At 39.6% G+C, this 21,214-nt stretch overlaps 1 protein-coding gene across 5 annotated transcripts in view; it reads left to right on the top strand.

Annotated features, from left to right (window-relative positions):
• Positions 1-21,214, top strand: part of CABIN1 (calcineurin binding protein 1) — a 109,017-nt gene that overhangs the window by 19,086 nt on the left and 68,717 nt on the right. For 3 of the 5 annotated variants that reach the window (XM_063416464.1, XM_063416467.1, XM_063416463.1), the window contains exons 21-28: positions 872-1,033; positions 2,541-2,747; positions 3,115-3,260; positions 5,106-5,367; positions 7,975-8,235; positions 8,834-8,985; positions 9,511-9,689; positions 20,782-20,964. In XM_063416464.1, the coding sequence (XP_063272534.1) occupies positions 872-1,033; positions 2,541-2,747; positions 3,115-3,260; positions 5,106-5,367; positions 7,975-8,235; positions 8,834-8,985; positions 9,511-9,689; positions 20,782-20,964 (1,552 nt within the window). The remainder of the gene's footprint in view (positions 1-871; positions 1,034-2,540; positions 2,748-3,114; positions 3,261-5,105; positions 5,368-7,974; positions 8,236-8,833; positions 8,986-9,510; positions 9,690-20,781; positions 20,965-21,214) is intronic. The other 2 variants (XM_063416466.1, XM_063416465.1) reach the window with 1 other exon arrangement.

Genomic DNA, 21,214 nt, shown 5'->3' with positions numbered 1-21,214 from the left:
CCCCTACACAGGTTATTCCTGGTGAGCAGATTTTTCTTGACCTTGAAATGTCTTCTTGGAATATGTTCCTTTTTGATTTGTTTTTTATGGAAGCTTAGTGAGAATTTTCAAAGAGTTACCTTTCTTCTTTTGGCATTCAGCTGTAGTTTTTATAATGAATGTCTTAAAGTATCAGCATCTTCCAAAATATTCTCCTGATGGGTTCTTTCTCTTGTTGTGTTGAAGGTAAAGATAGCAACGTGCTACAGTGTTTAGTAATTTGGGATCAATCCAGCCACTTTCCTGGGTGTGTAGCCATCTGTGTAATACAGTTCATACTGTTCAATTCTATACTCCTTTTAGCCAGATTTTCATTAACTCTCTCTCTTCTTTTGCTGCAAAGTCCTCTCCATCTCACTTTTTTCATGCAGAGGAAATTGCTGGTTGTGAGTTAGGGCAGAAATTCTTCTGTACCTTTTCTTTATTTACTGCACTGTAAATAAAGAAATGTGGTGATAAATAAGATAATAAAGATGAACTGTAGTGTTTATATTCACAGAAGCAGCTTGGTGTGTAGGGGAGAACTTTGAATGATTTTAAGTGAACATGAAGCTGATATTTAACCTCATTGATTAAAGATAAGTGTTCGTGAATTAACACATGAAGAAAAATAAAAGCACTTCAGTGCTGCTGCAGTGCCATTGAAATGACTTGTGTGAGACCAGTTTGCAGAAATACACGAGTAATATTTGGTTGTTACTGGGGAATAATCCGTGTTAAATTAATGTTAGTGGGTTAAAAATCCATGTCCCTTAAGTTGCTTTCATCACCTGCCTTCAGACAGGGCAGCTCAGATGTGCAGGTGACCTTGTCCTTGATGCTTGGCTTGTAGGTTCAGGTGCTACAGAAAGAACTTGCAGCTTCCACTTCTGAAGATACTCATCCATACAAAGAAGAGCTGGAAACAGCCTTGGAACAATGTTTTTATTGCTTGTATGGTTTCCCTAGCAAAAAAAGCAAAGCAAGGTACCTAGAAGAACATTCAGTACAGCAGGTAAGTTGTGTTATCCAGTGTCAGTGGAATATCCTGAAGTGATGAAAGATGCACTCTTGTTTTATTCTAATGCACTTCAATATATTTTGGAGAAAGATTACTTATATTTCCTTGTTATTTTTATGTATTTTACACACTGTAGAGAATAAACTGTGTTCATATTTTTTAAATTATAAATATAACAAGTTGAATATTTTAAATTAAATGCTAGTCTTATCCACAGTAATCTGCCATCCTGGAAGTATTGAGAAATTGATTTTATTAAGCTATCATTTTCCTGTTTTCAGCTGAGAAGAAGTTCAAGGTTGAGGAAAATTTAGAGAGGAAAAGTCAGCTTGAGAGAAGAGAACTTTAGCAGCCAGCCTTGCAGTTTATGAAAGTGAAAAATGTGACAGTTAAAAGTTTGCAAGTACATCATATTATCACTTATTTTGACATCTCTGATAGTAAATACCTGGTAGCTGTTTTTGAGAAATGTGAAATTCAGCTGAGAATTTCTCCTCGGGGAGAAGGGCAACTACAGAGTCCCTCTGGAAGAGTCTTGTAAGTTAGGGGTGAAAGAGAAAAATACAGGGCAGCAATACTATGCCCTGCCTTGAGAAACATCAGTAATTTTGTTCAAAAACCCCAGACTATTTTGCACTTAAAAATTGCAAGTGATCATAGAATTGTCAATCAAAACCATTTTCATACAAGCAAAATGATTATCTGGCTCTGTTGCCTTTTAAAATAGGCAAATACTCTTGCATTACTGTTCACTGAATGTTTGGAAATTTTGTATGTTATATGTATATCTTAGAGAGTGAAGATAATGAGAGAAAGGGGATAAGTTAAAAAAAAGGGAAGTACACAGAGATTAACCTCCACAACTTACCTGTTTTCAATGCAGAGCAAAATTTACTGTAATGGTAAGGTGAACAGTAAAAGGAGAAAAGCTTAGTCTAGCAGGAGAACTGTAAATTATTTTGGGTATTTTTACTGCTTTCAAGGAAGAAAAGTGAAGAGAAAATGAGGAGTAAACTCTGGAAGTAACTTTCTGTAGAGAGTTCAAAGATTTTTGAGACTCAGAATTTTATGTTTCCCATTTTATTAACTCTTCTTACTTAGAAGAGGCAGAGTTCTCCTCCGTACCTTACCCTTGATCTCAGTGTCACTCAGAATGCTTACTATTGATCCTTGCTCATAAACAGCATTTCTGAGCAAAGCTTCTCTGAGCTCATTCTACTTCTAAGCAAGTGGAATGAACTCATTTTTACTTTATTATGACTTTAGTGACATACACTAAGTTACAGCAATGTCTTTGTTAAATCAGTGAGCAGTATATTGTATTTATGAGCAGTATAAATTAATAGCACCTTCAGCTCTATTCTTGGGAGGTTTAACTTGGTTCCTGCTAGAGTAATGTGTACACTCCTATGAACTAGAAAGGCTATAGAAAACTATCATTAGTAGACTTGAATTTTGGAATTTGTAGTATTTTTTTCCCCTCATCTACTTTCCTCTTCAGGTTGATCTGACGTGGGAAGATGCTTTGTTCATGTTTGAGTATTTTAAGCCTAAAACTCTCCCAGAATTTGATAGTTACAAAACCAGTACTGTGTCTGCTGATTTGGCCAACCTTCTGAAGAAAACTGCCACAATTGTTCCTCGAACTGACAAGCCTATGCTGAGCCTGGAGACTGTGTCTGCCTATATTGAAGGAACATGCAGCAAGGTATAATTAATTGTTTTTTAAAAAAATTAAATTGAAGGGAGTAAAAATCGGTGTTGCTATTTTTATGTTGACTTTGAGATTATTAGTGGAATGATTTATTCCATGATGTTGGGTTTCTTTGGGTTAATTGCATTTAAATAAAATAAGAACGATCTCTTTAGTCAAAGCTTTTAGTCTTTGAATGGTAAAATATAGTCAGCACGAGATGTTCATTAGTGTTTGTAAGTGCTCTGTGTATCTGTGAAATGCTTTCAATGTCTTCATATTCAAAACCTTCATATTGTGTGATGAAAAGGCTCCTTCCTCTACAAAGAAGAAGCAAATGTGCAGCTCATTTAATGTGAACCTTTGCCTTTTTGATTTTCAGGCACCGTCTCTCCCCGAGGGTGCAGACTATTCTCCCCCAGTGGTGACTGAGCTGTATTATCTCCTGGCAGACTATCATTTCAAGAACAAAGAACAGTCCAAGGCCATTAAATTTTACATGCATGACATTTGTATTTGTCCAAACAGGTCAGTATTTTTGAATCCTGCTGCATGTCCTTCATTCTTCTCACTTCTTTCAGTACTGAAAAGCAGACAGCTGGTTTCAGGAATGAAAAAAACCCCAAACAACCAAAACCCCCACCTGCAATCCATTATCACAGGTCCATTGTATAATTGAGAGCATCTCTAAAACAACCCAACAGAGAAAACAAACCCCAAAATGTAAGGTTAAATATTTGATTGGTTTGAAATTAAAACCAAAAAATGAAAGGGGGAGAGGAAAACTAAATTGAAATAAAGAATAACTGGGAAGAATGAACTGTTTGCACCTTTTGTTTTTTGCTTTGGCATGTTCATGCATGATAAGGAGTGAAAAATGTCATCATTTGATAGTGTAACTATAGCACAAATGGCAGCCTTTAGTGGATTAATTGTTTAGGCTGACCTCTTCCTAAAAGTGTTGATTTTGCTGCTAGAGAGATGCACAGAATGCAAGTAAAGTATTTAAGTGATATTTAAACAAAACCACCTTGTTTCTTGATAATATACAACTCAGTGAAATTCCATCAAGATTAAGCTCTCTCATCTTAAAAACAAAGCATGTTCTGAGTATCAGTCTTCTAAATTAAATTAAATAACCTTTAGATTTACTGATTAAATATAGACTTTGCATATTAGGTGTTATCATTTTAATTCTCCTTGAAGTCGATGGATCAGGGTCAGTGACAAAAACCCTAATTTGATAGATTTGAGACAAGAAAATTGTTTCTAAATCCAGTCACGTAACAGAGACAAAAGGGAAGGTGAAGGCACAGAGCAATTTTAGATGTGAAATCTTCAGAGGAAATAGCTGTAGTTTAATGTTATTGCATCTCCTAGTCTGGGACTTGTGACTAGCAAATGGCAAAACCTTTTGTTTAAAGGCAGATGAAGAAATTATCAATACCACCCCCTACCCATTTTTCTGTAGTTTTGGTGTTCTAAAACTTAAATTCAGGAATAAATGAATGGAAAGCATTTTTACTTTAATGTGTGGCATTTTTTGCTCACTAGGTGCCTTATGTGATAGCACAGTATTTTTGCCCCAGTCAAAATAGTTGGTACTTGTCTGTACTACAGTTCCTGTTCATTCCCCTCAGGAATCTGACTATTGAGGTCACTTGACCTAGAAATGGAATTTCAGTTAGAATCAGAAAAAATTGCAGGCAAAAATATGAGAACATTATGGTTATTACCTTGGTGTTAAAATCATGGTAAAATTGAAAAACCCCAGAGCAGCTGAACCCTGGTGTTAAAGTGAGGTTGTGGCTGTGGAAACCACTCTTCAGGCTGTATTGTCAATAAACACAGGAATGGACCCTCAGCAGCCCCTCAGGCAGAAATTACAGTGTTAGTTCATCAGGATTTTCCTACTTGAGTGCAATTTTGGCTTTATGATTTTTATGCTGGGAAATGATGATGATTATTCACAGTTGAGTCCAACAGCACAAGGTGTCATAATGTCTGCTGGCCTACAGGGTGACAACGTTTTGACAGGGCTGCATGGTTACTGGGAAAACAACAATGGGAGTGCTGCCATTAGAAATATAGATACACTGGCTTTGCATGGCAAATAAACCTGGATTTGTCATCTGTTTTCCGTGTGTGACAATTACTGGGGACAGTGCTTTGTTAGGAAACCACCTTAAGAAAAAAGTATATTTTAGGCTGTACAGCTTGTGTTCCACTCTGAGGAGAGGAGGAAGGGCAGAAATCTGTTTTGTGTGATGAAAGGAGGAAAAAGTTGTAGATACAAAAAGACAAATCTTGCCTGTGCCTTCAATGTAGTGTTCAGGGGCAGTTTGTTCATGGGCTGTGCTCTTGCCTGCACAGGTTTGACTCCTGGGCTGGGATGGCTCTGGCTCGAGCGAGCCGCATTCAGGACAAGCTGAACTCCAACGAGCTGAAGAGTGATGGCCCCATCTGGAAGCACTCCACCCCTGTCCTGAACTGCTTCAAACGGGCCCTGGAGATCGACAGCTCCAACCTCTCCTTGTGGATTGAGTATGGCACCATTTCCTATGCCCTGCATTCCTTTGCATCCCGGCAGCTCAAGCAGTGGAAAATGGAACTTCCCCCCGAAGTTGTGCAGCAGGTGGGATCTAACAGAGAGAGTATAAAATTTTAACTATTTAAAATTAGGTTCTCTAACGTGGTAATTTTTTTAAATTAAGTATTTGCATGCTGTATTCCACATATGAGACTGTATGGTTACTTAGTAGTGTTGGAAGTTCCAGTATTCATGTAATCTAGTGGTGTCAGGCAGCATTTGAAGGTGCTTTTTCCTTTCATTTTCCTGTGTAAAATCAGCTTGAGCCTAATATTTGAATTACCTTTTGAAGGTGACACAAAATTATTGTAACCTTCTGGAAAGGCGAATTATATTTACCTTTCCTTTCTGTAAATGTCATGCAGTGTTTCCAGGAAAAGGTGAAATGTATACATATTGAAATAGTGAAGAGATCAGAAATTACTCTGATATCTGTGTCCACATGTCATCTTTTACATCTAAAGAATGCTCCCCTTTTTCTATGGTTTTGGGTCATTTACCTAAACAAAAGATCAAAGTAGAAGAGAAGATTGATAGAATTGCCATTGAAAACATTGTTATGAATTCATTATCTCTTTCTGCATAAGGGAGGTGGAAAAGATTATTAAGAACTTTATTGCTAAACCAGAATGAGCAATTCTAAATGCACTATGAGTGATAACAGTTGCTTGAGAAAATGTTTTTTCTTTTTTGGATCAGTGAACTCCATTTCTGCTTTAGCTATTCTGACTTCCAAATGTTGGAATAGCTTCCAGTCTGCAGCTGGAAGCACAATGAAAAAAAGGAAGTGCTGCTCCTGTGCTGTAATTCATAAAACTTTCAGTGTTTGAATTACAGGGATCAGGCTAGGAGCACCCTTTGCTTGTGGGAGAAGTTTACAGGAGGTGGAATCTCACATGTGAGCAGCCTCCAGCACTGCATTAACCCTGCCCTTCCCACTGGCACCTTCTCACCTAAGAACAGAGATGATGGCAGCCTGCGGATTAAAAGGGAATAAATTGTTTATTAGAGAGGATGTCTGACATAACAGCTAACAATAGAGTTTTCTTCTGCAGGGATATTGCATTCAACAGCTCCAAATCCAACTCCTCAGGAAATGAAGTTACATTTTATTCTTTGCCCTGTCAGAAGTTTGGTCTTATGGTCTTGCAGCCTCTTGGCCATGAGGGGTTTGTGAACAATTCCAGGGATAGTGCTGGAGTTACTTCATTTTATCAGATAAAAGGAGCAGTACAGAGAAGCCATCTGAAGTTGAGGATTAAATGAGAATGTTTATTTAGGACTACTAAAGTTTTCATTTTTTCAAGTGAATTTCATATTAAAAATGCATAATTTAGGAAGAAAAGCTCTATTGTAATAAAAGATAAATTGAAACAATTTCATCTCACTTCCACAGTTATCTCTCTTCAGGAATGTGTTTCTCATACATAAAAACCTTATTATTATCCTCTTCTTACAAAATGTTTAGGAAAGAAAGGTTATGCTTTAGTTCTTGGTTACAGCCACAGAGCTTAAATTTATGAACTTCATTTTCAAAGAGAGAAAATTATATTAATGCATCTTTTGACCTAGTTTTTTTAATATGAATTTATTGGCACTTTAATTTATGCTGCAGGTTTTAATTTTTTTTTGACAGGGTGAGGTGGGGAGAATATTCCTCTCAAAATTAGATACATTGCAAGCAAGATGAAATACTTCTCTTCACAAATGAGAGTGGTCCACAGTGGCTTTAGCACACTTCAGTTGCAGAACAAAGCAAATAATTTTTTTCTTTGAAGAGTTAAGATAATTACAGCTGCGAAAAAGTGGTCGAATTTCTGTAGAAAATGAGTATTGGGTTGTTATTTTTCAGTTTTACATTTATATAAATATAAATATATTTAGGGTTAGGAATATAAATATAAATAACATATATTATGCACAATATAAATATATATAATAAATATAACATATGATATATAATAAATATAATAGATGAAATATATAATTATAATGTATATAAATATAAAAATTATAACAGATATATAAATATAATATATATATTTAATAATATATAAATATATTATTATATATTATTATATAAATAATATATAATAATATAAATATTATAAATATATATTTAATAGCTTTTATTATTGATTTATATTTCTAATAATAATAAATATACATAATAATGTATTATATTATGTATAAATATGTGAAATATATATGTGAATATATAAACACACAAATATATAAAATAATAATTTATAAATTTTAACATTTATAGATGATTGTTAATTTATATTATAAATATTTATAGTAAATAATACGTAGATAGAGATATGATTATGAATATAAATATTTCTTCTGTCTTACTGTTTTGTTCTGGTTGTTTGTGCCAGCAGTTTCTGGCAAACTCCAGAACAAAAAGGAACACAAGCTCCTATCCATGGCCACGCTGTGTGGGGTGTTGGGGGTGTCTGACCCCTCGGGATGTGTTTGATCCCTTGCACATCCTCTAGGCTGAAGGTGTTTAAGGCTGTGCCGTGTCCGCGCGCTTTGGCAGGCGCAGCAGTGCGTTTCCAGAGCGCCGTGCACTGCGTGACCCCTGTGCTGTGCTGTGCTGTGCTGTGCTGTGCTGTGCTGTGCTGTGTGTCCCGCTGCTGGCAGATGGAGGAGCGCAGGGACAGCATGCTGGAGACGGCCAAGCTGTGCTTCACGTCGGCGGCGCGCTGCGAGGGCGACGGCGACGAGGAGGAGTGGCTCATCCACTACATGCTGGGCAAGATCGCCGAGAAGCAGAAGCAGCCGCCCGTGGTGTACCTGCTGCACTACAAACAGGCAGGGCACTACCTGCACGAGGAGGCCGCGCGCTACCCCAAGAAGATCCACTACCACAACCCGCCCGAGCTGGCCATGGAGGCCCTGGAGGTACAGCAGCTCAGGCGTGCGGGCTCCAGGCCGCGTTCTCTCCCCTTGCTGGGCACGTGTAGAGGTGCTCTGCGTTGGGGAACGTTGGCAGGACAGACCTGGAGAGTGAAATGGAGCCTGTTGTTCAGGCTTGAGGTCATTTCAGAGGTAGTTGGCACTGGTGGGTAGCAGTTCCACCTCAGAATTTTGCTGCACATGTTTCATTCATTTTTACAAAAATCAAACATTGGTAGGATTCACAAGCATCTCGTCCCTATGGAAGCACAAGTTCATGCATGAGGTGAGACCTTTGCTTTCCCTGTGTTGTCTGGTAAAAGCAGTGGCCCTAGAACACACCCAGTGGTGACTTGCTTGCAATGAGGCCAGTTCTGCTTTCTTTGTTTTGTTCCATAGGTTGTGGTTATAACATTTGTACAGTGTTTAGATTTTGTAATTTCAAAGCCACTTTCAAAGGCAGGGAGTATTCAGTTCGGGTAAGTTCAGGTGACAGGTAGCTGTCTTAGTCAACTCCTGCAGATTCTGTAGAAAACAGACTATTTGTAATAGATCACAGAGCTACAAATTCTTTACTGACCAAATGGACTTTGGTGTTTTTTAGGTGTATTTTCGACTTCATGCTTCTATTTTGAAACTTGTGGGGAAACCAGACTCTGGAGTAGATGCAGAGGTACTGGTTACTTTCATGAAAGAAGCTTCTGAGGGACCCTTTGCCAGGGGTGAGGAGAAGAACACCCCAAAAGTTCCCGAAAAGTGAGTGCTAGTTTCCAGCAGCATCCTCTGAATGAATGCTAATAAACTATTAAAATGAAGCTGAATAAAATAGAAACAAAGTGAATAAAATTGATGCTAATGTTTGCAGTTTTCAGGTACCATGAATAAGATTACATGCTACTCTGAGGTCTCAATAATTGGCACAGAGGAAATGGGAAGGGAAGAAAACAGAACAATTCTGACCTTGTGATCCAGTTTGAAACCACTGTTTTTATTTATTCATAAATCTGATTTTTAAAATCAACTGTTAAAATATGCAAACACAAACTAACCTCTTAAAGGATGAGAGATGCGAGTCCTTATAATTTGTCTCATTAACAACTACAAATTAAAGAAGAGTTTTCTGTTGACCAGTGACAAGGGAGGAAAATAACTTGTACTAAAAATCCTTTGTTTAGGATTTGTTAGTGAGATTTAATTGCTGTATTGGAAGCGCTGTAAGAACATGCAGACTCCTTTTGTTCCTTGTGAATAAACACTTCACCTCTCTTCTCTCCCTCCCAGAGAAAAGCCTTGCATGATAGATGAAGACTCTCACTCCTCAGCTGGAACAGTGCCAGGCCCTGGGACTTCCCTCCCCTCCTCGTCGGGTCCAGGTCTGACATCCCCACCTTACACAGCCACTCCAGTTGACCACGATTACGTCAAATGTAAAAAACCCCGCCAGCAGGCAACGCCGGACGGTACAGTCCTGTTCTGATTCTCCAGCAGGGAGGTGCTCTGAGCAGACTGCTCAGGGAGGGTGAGGGGTCTGTGGTAACACGGGCAATATTGAAGCTCAGTATTTTTTATATAGAATGGATGTACAGTCAGAGCTTTAAATACGAAACTCAAAGTTGTCACCTGCCACCGCTGGTTCTGTCACTTAGTCAAAACAGTAAGGTTGGGAGGAGGAGGATGAGCTCACTGAATTCTCAGTGATTTTTTTTCTCAGAGCTCATTAGGAAAGATATGGGTTCAGTCTTTAGAAGACTGGACACTGTTCTGGCCTTTGTGAAATGACCAGGTGAAAATTTAACTCAACCAGAAAATCAAACCAGACAAATTGGTAAAAAGACAACACAAGCCAGTATTACAATTTTTGAAAGGAGGCAGGTGGCAACTTTTTGGAATATATTGTGATTCAGCACGAAGTGATTTGCATGACAGTCCAGTAGATTTCATCTTTTAATTTTTCTTTATCATTTACAATGACTGGTTAGCAGCTCATCTTTATAGAATATAAAGTGATAGAATAAATAATTGGCTTATAAATGTAAGAAGAAGGGGGGTGGTGTTGTAGTGTTAATGAAGATTTGCAATTGCATATATGATAGAAATTAAGTTACAATTTAAGTAACCTGAGTGTATTATTTGGCTAGGAATTTTATTCTAATTCTACTCTTCCAGCCATTTGTTTATCCATCTGGATCTATGAGTATCAGCACTCAAGGAGTAAAATATCTACAGTGTTTAGCTTGGTGTTGGCAGAACGTGCCAGGCCCCACAGAAATGCTCTGCTTGGAATGAATTTATTTCTGGAGGGTGGGCTGCTTCCTATTGTCATTTTCTGAAGAATGGAAACTTGTAAATAACTTTGTTGACACAGTTTTGAAACAAATGTTCATATGCCTGAAATTTTTGCAGGGTGAATTTATTCCTTTTCCTCAACAATTCTTGGTGCAACTGACAGAAGCTCTTTCCTTTCTTTCATTATATTCAACAGAGAAATGTTCCTTTTGTAACTGCTTGCATTTCACTTGGGAGTAATTCATTAGACCGTTTTGAGATCATTTGTAGTGTGGAGGTGTCAATGGCTTATGTAGTGCTCAGGCTCTTTTATTGGCTCTTTGATGTCTTTTGACACAACAGCACAGAAGGGAGCAAATATTTAAATATATCTTAAGTAATATTCCCCGTGAGATGCATTTCTGCCTAAGACTACATCTGCTTAGGTGCTGCAGGCTGTCTCAGTGCTCCCAGGAGAGCCCTAAGCTGGATAAACCCTGCAGAGTGTGGGGAGTGCCTCCCCTCCAAGGGAGCATCGGGGCTGTGGCAGCCGAGTGCAGGAGCAGCTGCCTCTGCCAGGGCTGCAGAAGCAGCTCCTGGATCTGCAAGCTGAGCCTAGCTGGGACTGAGCTTTGTGCTGTCAAAGCAATTCCAAATGTCAGCTGCTGGAAGAGGCAGAGTTTGGGTGATCTTCAGGAAGGCTGTGTGTAACCGTGACAAGGAGAATTGCAGAGTACTGCATCATTCATAATGTTTTGGAAGTTGCTGGCACAACTAAACCCTGGATACAGCATATTGAAGAACCCCAGGAAACTGAAATATTTGCCTTGAGGCTGTTACAGATGGAAGAGCTAACAGGCTGAGCTAACAGGCTCAGAAGTCTTCTACTTTTATATTATTACATATACTGTGCTCTTCTGCATGCATTTGCATTTTACTTGTATTAAAATACATACTTTTGAAGTAAAATGCTCTTGACATCTTACACATAATCACATCACTGAAGAAAGCTGGTGCCAGCACTTCCATTGTACCAATCCTAAAAATAGCAAGAAAATACTCATCATTTGACTACTCTTTAGATTATTTTTTAACCATTCTGACAGAAATGAAGTAGTCTATATTGTTGTTCAGGAACAAGTAAGTTGACCTAAATTCAGCCTAGGTATTTATTCTTTCTGAGACTTGACAATACTCTTATTTACTCTTGTATTGATATTGTTGATCATAGATGGCATAGGTAAAGTAAGGGTATTGTACAGTTGTACACACTTGTTTTCATATATTACCACAGGCAAGATGCTATTTGGGGTGATTACTGACCTTTGAGACCTTTTTTTGACCATTTTTGTGTTCTGTGCTTCGAGAAAACATGAGCTGTGAGGAAAGAGAGAAGGAATTGGTATGGTTTGTCTGCAGAGGAGAAGACTCAGGGGAGATATGACAGCAGAGTAGTGTTGAAACAGTACAAAGAGTTAGAGGCAAAACCCCAGGATGTATTACACTTAAATTACATTTTCATTCTGAACATTGGAAATCAGTGTCAGTCTTAGGAAATACTGTTTTTGTATAACCTTGCAATATTTTAGCACTGGAAGTCATTAAAATCAGCAGTGCAGCTGTCTGCCAGCCATGATGGAGGTGTAATTTATCCTGGTGGAAAAAGAAATGGACTAGATGAACACCTGAAGTTCCTTCCGAACTCTACTTATTCTATTAATTTTGTGGGGTTTGTGGGTTTGGATTTTGGTGGGTTGTTAGTTTGGTGCCTTCTAGAGCAGCAAATTATCCCATTACAAGCTGGAGAGATTGCTGCACAGCCAAACATCTTGTCCTGATAATACTGGGGTTCTGATCTTCAGACATTTATCTGTAAATAGATAAAGCTGTGAGGGCAGACTTACTTTGAATATGTTATATTTAAATGTGTCATTATAGTTTTATAGCTCTCTAGCACGTTTTGCTGGTGGAAGATGATGACAGGGATATGCAAAAAAAGTTGAGAGCATTGAAAGGCTTCAGTTAGACCCAGTGAATAGTAATTTTAAGTCATGTATTTAATGAAAATTGGAGAAAGGAACCAGTAAATGCAGCTTGTAAAGTAACTAACTTCTTTTTCCTCGTGGCAGCTGCTAGCACATATCTCCTTCAAGGAGACAAAAGTCTTACTGAGTGGCAGCTGTTACTTGCTGGCTGACTTGCTGCTGTCATGTGTGTGAAATGGGCAGGTTCCTTTCTCTTTTCTTGTCCTTCCATTTGGCAACATCTTTTCTTTCCTTCTGTTAATCCTGTCTTTCCTGTCATCACCCCTGCCTATTGCTATTTTATAACCCTCCAAAGTGAAAACTTGCATTTGAAGTCTGAAGCATAGGTTCAGATTCTTATTTTCTAGGAGTAAAATAGGAAACAGGAAAACCCAGGAATTGCCAGGCACTTCAGCTTTCCTTACCTGTGCTGTTACTGTATTTACACAGCTATTTAACAGTGTTACATAGCAGAACAGATGTGCTCTCTGTCCTCCTCTACACAGGCTGGAGGTATGTAGTCAGTAAAGCCCAATTGCAGGAAAAGCAATAGAGTTAGTTTAGAAAGCAGGAAAAGTAATAAAATTTAAAAAAACTCTGAATAAGGTATCTGTTTCCCGAAAAGTAGACTGGGAGATTGTTTAGGAGGTCTTTTTTTTTCCATAATATGCCTTTGTTGTGTTGATACTCAATTCCATATTCCTGTGGTGGTATGCAGATGATGTATCCGTGGCTATTGCAGTGTTAAAGTGTTGTATTGTTCAAGTCCTCATCCATGTCATGTAGTATGTCATGTGTAGTTAGACTTAATTGTCCTTGTTTGTGTTTGTCTTTGCCTGATTGCTTTTGCAACCAATATTGCCCGTGCTGCCTCTAACCTTTACACAAATCTCTGTTCCCCAGGCATTCTCTTCCTGCTTTTACCTGTCACGGCTTGCTTTTAATAATTGGCAGAACCTGCATGATAAACTCACTGGGAGAGGCTCCTTGCTTCGTGCTGTGGGAGAAGTCTCACTCCATAGTTTGTCGGTCTGTAATTCTGCAAATGTTACAAAGGTGCACAGTTTCTGTAAATGGGGGTTCTCGACAGCCTGATGAGACAAAGGTGATCTCTGAGCAGCTTCTTGCACCAGGTTGTCACTTGTGCTAAGCTAAATCAGCTCCTGGGACAGAGTGGATGTTTCTGTGCATAAAAAGAATATCCACATTGCATTTTGGAACATTAAAATCCTGCCTTTAAAACTCTCTCTCTTCAGCAGTGAAAAATGCAATCTTTGGGTGTGCAGTGTGTGTCCTGTGCTGGCCCGTGGTGCTGGATGTTCACAGAGGCTGCACACTGGGCTGCATGAATAATGGATCACACCCAGTTTATTGCAGTGTGCTCCATTTTTACCTTTCCCCAATTTAACCTCTCTCTGATTAGTACGAGTGTCACACTGACATGTGGTGTGAGATGATGTAAAAAGCATTTGTCCAAATCAATGGGACGTTGGTGAGAGACTCTGGTGCTCTGCTCTTGAAGACAGAACAGCAGTACAGGACTGTAAGTTATGGAAACACATTCTGTGTTCAGTGCAGCCAGACAAAACACAGACTCTCATCTTTGACTCATGTTAAAAGAGAACTCCCTTTAAATTGCTGTCCTCAAATTAACCTACTCCCATGCAAATCTTTGCAATTCTTTTGTTTTTTAATAATGTGCAAGTCCCTTTTGATGCAGAGCTAAATGTTGTCTTCTGTTATGGGTGGAATCTGTTTGCAGAATGAGAATTCTGTGATACATCATGTTTCTGACTGCAGACCAGTAAAGAGAAATGCTCATGTGTTCAAGGGAAGAGGGGAGAGATGGTGCCAGGCAGGACAAAGAGAGTCTGTACCTTCACAGCCTGTGAACAACCCTCCTTTATTGCATGTGACAAGGTGGTGGGGTTTTTTTTCAGTTATATATAGTTGCTTATTCATAAGCCCTGAACTGTGCAGCAGGATTTTTCTTTTCTGCAAATTGAGTTAGCATATGTATAGAACTCTGTAGAAAAGCTTTCTGTGCCACTCATTTCTGATTTTTTTGACTTGTAACTGATTATTTATCGTGATTCAGATACCTTCTTATAGTAACTGGATGCACATTTTCCTTCAGATGTTTAAGACAGACAAAGATACTCAGAAGTGAGTTGTACTCTCTTGGCTTTCTGGGTCTTTTACTTGCTCCTGCATGCAGATGTTTCAGAGGTCGTTTCCATCTTCCTTTTAACTTCCAGAAAGTTTCAAAAGAGAGTTACTGAGGTGCACAGTAAATAATTGTCAAGGGCAGAACACCTCATTGCCACTGGCACCATGAAGCTGTGCTTCAGCTCCCCTGAGAATCAATGCTGGAAGTCTGCACCACCTTGGTACCTGGTCATCTTAATTAGCAGTGAGAGCTCTGTCATTAGGATTGTCTGAGCTGCTTCAGGTCACCCTCACTGTGACACATCACTGTCCTGTCCCTCTGCAGGGCTGAGGGGCTCAGTTTATGTCACCCTCACTGTGACACATCACTGTCCTTGTCCCTCTCCAGAGCTGAGGGGCTCAGTTCAGGTCACTCTCACTGTGACACATCGCTGTCCTTGTCCCTCTGCAGGGCTGAGGGGCTCAGTTCAGGTCACTCTCACTGTGACACATCACTGTCCTGTCCCTCTGCAGGGCTGAGGGGCTCAGTTTGTCACTCTCACTGTGACACATCACTGTCCTGTCCCTCTGCAGGGCTGAGGGGCTCAGTTTGTCACTCTCACTGTGACACATCACTGTCCTGTCCCTCTGCAGGGCTGAGGGGCTCAGTTTGTCACTCTCACTGTGACACATCACTGTCCTGTCCCTCTGCAGGGCTGAGGGGCTCAGTTCAGGTCACCCTCACTGTGACACATCACTGTCCTTGTCCCTCTGCAGGGCTGAGGGGCTCAGTTCAGGTCACCCTCACTGTGACACATCACTGTCCTTGTCCCTCTGCAGGGCTGAGGGGCTCAGTTCAGGTCACCCTCACTGTGACACATCACTGTCCTGTCCCTCTGCAGGGCTGAGGGGCTCAGTTCAGGTCACCCTCACTGTGACACATCACTGTCCTGTCCCTCTGCAGGGCTGAGGGGCTCAGTTTGTCACTCTTACTGTGACACATCACTGTCCTGTCCCTGTGCAGGGCTGAGGGGCTCAGTTTGTCACTCTCACTGTGACACATCACTGTCCTTGTCCCTGTGCAGGGCTGAGGGGCTCAGTTCAGGTCACCCTCACTGTGACACATCACTGTCCTGTCCCTGTGCAGGGCTGAGGGGCTCAGTTCAGGTCACCCTCACTGTGACACATCACTGTCCTGTCCCTCTGCAGGGCTGAGGGGCTCAGTTCAGGTCACCCTCACTGTGACACATCACTGTCCTGTCCCTCTGCAGGGCTGAGGGGCTCAGTTCAGGTAACCCTCACTGTGACACATCACTGTCCTGTCCCTCTGCAGGGCTGAGGGGCTCAGTTTGTCACTCTCACTGTGACACATCACTGTCCTGTCCCTGTGCAGGGCTGAGGGGCTCAGTTCAGGTAACAAGTGTTACGGATGGTGCACAGGGCTCCTGTGGGAGGTGCTGGCACAGGAGATGCCTGCTGCAGTACTGAGCCTTGTTTTCCTGCTCCATTTTAAGATGAAGCAGTGATTTAGGCTCTCCAGAGTGTAACACTGTGCTGCTGATGGGGTGGCCTGCAGGTGCTGTGCCCACGTGCTGAGGGGACAGTGACAGTGCCATGCTGGTGGCTGTGTCTGCTGGGGAGGAGTAGTGGGGAACAACAGGGATCTTTGAAGTCAACCCAGTAAACCTATTCCATTTGGGATAAGATTAATGTTAAAATGCTCTTGAGCATGGAATTAAGGCAAACAGACTTCAGATATTTTTTCTAACATCTGTGACAGATGTGTTTCAGTAGTGGTAGTGATTTAATCATCCGTGTGACTGACAGGGCCTCAGTGGGTGCAATAAATGGCTTGGCAGTACAGATGAATATACAAATTCTTTCTTCCCAATGACATCTTTCTGATAATAATTAGTGTTTTTTTACTAATGTCTTGGAAAGTTAACAAGATTCTTCTTTTGACCTTTTAAAATCTCCTGTCCAAAGCTGCACTTTTTCATCCCTTGACAGAGCAGGGGATATAATCTGACACAGATTTGAAATGGAATGTCACAAGTTGAGGACATTAAGAGAAATGCAGTATTTTTTACCCTGGTTTTCAAGTGCCATTTTCTGAAATTTTTAGAGATAAATATAAAATACTTAACTTTACATCAAACAGAGATTTTAGTTCATCAGTTTGTTTGAAATCTTCCTAAAACTTAGGAATGATGCAATGAAATAGTGAAACAAAATATAATAATACCAAGGAGAAACATCTACTATCAGATCGTATTTTTCATAGGAATATTGTTACAGTTACTTATGCACAATTTAGTAGAAGTTGCTACCTAGTCTCTTCATTTCTGCTATAGATAATAATTTTGGGGCATTAATACCCAGCTGTATTTTTATCTTAGCTTTTGAAGTAATAGGAAACTCAATAGAATATTTACTCCTCGATTTACCAATCTCTTACAACAACCACCCCAGCTTTTTGGAAAAGCTTGCTTATTGTTATTACTGGGTAGGAAAACTAACAAAATAGGTAAACAAAATACAAAACCCCATAATTTTTTAACTCTTAAATGACACTGGGTTGCATTAAATTGTTTTAATTATAGTAGAAATTATGAAAAAGCACTGATGCTCTCCATGGGTTTGTGCCATTCAGAAGGGCAGGTGTTGATAGCAGTTGGGGATTTTGGATTCATTCTGGTGCCTCACACACTGCAGTCCTTGGCAGTGGGCTGGGTAACAGTAATGACTGTCTCAACTGCAGTCAGCTCTTACCAGATAAAGGAAAAGCTTCACAACACAACAAATGTAAAATATGTGCTATGTGTCCATCCAGCACCTCTAGAGTTATAAAATAAAAGAGTTATATTTGGCAGTTAGGCTAGAAGAGAATAAAGCTTTCATGTATATAAAATATGCCATTTTTTTTTCTTTTTGGAAAACCAGAGTTAGGATGTAAATTGGTGGAGTTGCCAGAAGTTCTGCATTGCATACTGCAATATTTAGGTAGTGACAGAGCTTTTTATTATATGAAGGGACATCTTGGGTAACCTAACAAATGATGGCTATTTGTCTGCCTGTCTTCAAAACTCTACAGTGAGTCTATAGTTTGCTGTGCTGTTTTCTATGTAGCACAGAAGATAGAGATGAGGGTAAAAAAGTCAATTTTCTTGCTGCAGTTAAAACCTATTGCCTTTTGCACTGCACCTAATGAATATGAACAGCAATTATTGTATTTTTATTTTGGTTAATCATATGTATTTGGAAATTCTCCCTCATCTTTTTTAAGATAAGTCCAATTCTCCTGGTAATTTTCATATGTCATCTCATTAATCTCTCATTTTTTATCCTCTCCTCTGAATTAATTTTCCTTATTTCAATGTCTTTTTTAAAATGTGGGTCCCAAATACAGACACCATAATTAAGTTTAATTTTCATTAGTGCTCAGTAGAACAGGAAGACTCTTACATATTTTTTCTGCAAAGTTCCTGATTACACATTCAAGAATGCTGCTTTGCTGAGGTGTGTTTAGAGTAGCCTGACATTTTGACCAGTTCTGGTTTGAGAATCACAAATTCTTTACAGGCACATGGGAATGTGTGTGCTGGGATCCACTCACACATTTTCTGCTCCTGATTGTGTTACCTTTTAGGTGCTTAGAGAAGGATTTATTTATTTATGCTCAAATAATTCTGTGGAAAATGAGGGCTGGCTCACAGCTTTGACCTTTCATCCTCTGTGAAGATAAGTACTGCACTTTGTTTTACGTTCCCTGGGACTTCACCCATCCTCTGTGATTTCTGAGAAATTAATATCAATAATTGGTGGCTGCTGCTAATTCCTGGAATACTCCAGGGATTTCCATCTGGCTCACTTAGTTAGAAAGCATCTGCTGCATTCAAGGAATATCTAATGTAACAGAAAGTTGTCTCAATAGTTACCTTCCTCTGGTTTCCAGTGATTCAGGAGCCCAATGTTAATATCACTATGTTTTAAATAGAGTCAATGTATTGAAAGAGAAGATTATAAACATCCCTGCTTAGACCCACATTCATTTAAGCAGAAATTTCAAATTAAAATAGCTAGCTAATTGTAGGGAGGTATTTACATTCGTTCCCATAAGGAAAAGCTCATGCATACATTTGAAATTTAATGTGTTGAATCATTGTCTATCTTTGCATGATGAAAAATTATTGTAATTTCCCAGTGATCTGATCTCACCCAGGCATATTGGTCTGGCACTTCTTGATTTACATCCTAATGCTTCATCTGTCATAACCCACACATCAGAACTGACCTGCAGGCTTCTGGCAACATCTGGAAATTCGCAATTTTTTTCCCCTAGATGAGTAATTCAGCCTTTTTGCCACAGATGCAGAAACTTCCTTTAAAAAAATATCAAGGGAGCTACTGTAAATGGTTTTGCTGATGTTAACTGGGAATTCAATAGTATCGATTTGTACCACAGAAAGTTATTAAAGCTTTATAAATGAGTCATTTAAAGCTTGACTGACCTCTCTTCAGAACCCTTCTCTTCCCATTCTTTAGAATTACATTCTTTCTGTATAAAACTTGTCATCATTAACCAACTTATATAGCTTCTAATTAGGAAGCAAATACTGTTCCCCCCTTCTTTTTCAAGATACAGTTTTATTAAGATCTGCTCACTGAAAGGGAAGGTTTTCTTTGTGTGGTAGTGAAAAACCTACAGAGTGCATCAAATTTGGTTTAAATTCATTGGAATCCTAATAAGCAGAACCTGATCTGCAAGCTGAAGATTTGCAGAGGGATTTATCTTGATAAAATAAATTCATAGGAGGCCCTTAGCTCTCTCGTGAACAAGTGCAATTCAGATGGAACAGAAGAAATTTAATTAAATTATCTGCTCATCTCAAAGCAAAGGCTTTTGCTTTGGTAATTTTCTTTCTTGATCTTATCAATAAAATTAATGAATCAGAATGCAGTGGAACTACCTAGACAATGGATGTAGCCCTCTCCTGGTTATGCCATTTCTGTGTAGAATCATAAAATGGTTTGAATTGGAATGCAGCTTTAAAGATCATCTAGTCCCACACCCCTGCAATGAGCAGGGACAGTTTTAACTAGATCACAGAATAAAGTACCAGTATCTTAAGAAGAAATTGGAAATTATTCTTGTGGACTCCAGATTTAAAGGGAATTGCCTGTATTGGAATTTTATACTGAACACTGAATTACACTGGCACAACGTGGAAAAATGCCAGTTTCCCATGTCAGTGGGAATGTGCAGGCCTCTTTCTGTCAGCGAGACTAAGCTGTGTTCTTTAGTCATGCAGGGTTGTCTCTGATAACCCTTGATGTAAAGAACTTGGGTTATATCTGGCAGGTTTCAGACATGAGTGGGAGGTTTTCACTTGCCTGTTCTGAGGTGTGTTTTATCCCCCATGGTGAAGTCACGATGCCTGTTCTGTGCAGATTAACAGCTTAGTTGTGACTGTGCTGTAGTCAGCAGCCACTGCTCCACTCTGTCAAGGTAAAGTCACTTCTCCTGTTCTTCTCTCTGCTGCCTTGAAGTCCAGTTTCCCTGTCTGTGTTAGGCCTAGTTCTTTGCTGTGTTGTTTATTTGCCATATCAAATAGCCTTTCAGAAAGTTTGTTGAGCAGCATCTTACACCTGCAGGACAGTTGGCATCAGAGATCACTCCTGTAAGTCTTGGCCCTCTAGTTGTACTGATTTTTCTTTCCTTCGTGACTAATTTTTACCAGTATTGTTCTTCATGGTTTTCTTTTGTCAATTGAACTTTGCTTGTGTCAGTTTCAAAACTATACTGGGTGTTTTCAAGGCAAATGGTCCAGTAAGCCTGGGAAATTTTACAGGGCCGTACAAGCTGAAATACTGTGTCCCCAGTCTAACTGCTCTTGAAAGCTGAGCTTTATTGCTTTTGAACCAAATTCCAGGATTATATTGTAGGAAGAAATGTTGTGAGAATGAAATACCTTTCCTTGGTGGTGGTTAGGGATCCTATATGGCAGTTGTAAGAGTTTGCAGAGTGGCTGCAGTTTTGTGTTGCTGTTACCAAGAGACAAGGAGCAGCTTGAAGAGTATGAAGTGATGCATTCCTCCTTTATCTCTTTTGCAGAGAGGAGTCAGGATAGCACTGGAGCAGTGCTGTCTGACTCCAGTTCCACACAGGATATGTTTAATGAGCCTGCCAGTTCTCAAGACAGCCTGAAGAAGGCTTACACAGAGAAGAGGATTTCTGCTACCTGTGCTGATCCACTGATGCTCAGCAAAGAGACCCTGGGAGCTGCAGAGGAAAAGGGTATGCCTGATTTAATGGATAATGTCAGCTGCAATAGTCTCATTAAAATGTTTCTCCTGGCTTGCAGATGCACTGAAATATGCTGCACTGTGACTAAGAATTTTAACTAGGTACCATTGCTGCCTGTATGTGTGTAGCTTAAATTTGGAACTGTGCCTCATTTATGTGCCACCAACCCCATTTGTTCTATCTGTTAAATTTTACAAAGAAAAAATAAACTGCTGTCTATGGTGGCCCTTTGACTGACTTG

This window comes from Prinia subflava, chromosome 19 (assembly GCF_021018805.1).
Source record: "Prinia subflava isolate CZ2003 ecotype Zambia chromosome 19, Cam_Psub_1.2, whole genome shotgun sequence".
Lineage (NCBI taxonomy): Eukaryota > Metazoa > Chordata > Aves > Passeriformes > Cisticolidae > Prinia > Prinia subflava.
Note: the sequence above shows the minus strand (reverse complement) of the source record. Positions and strands in the feature narration are given on the sequence as shown.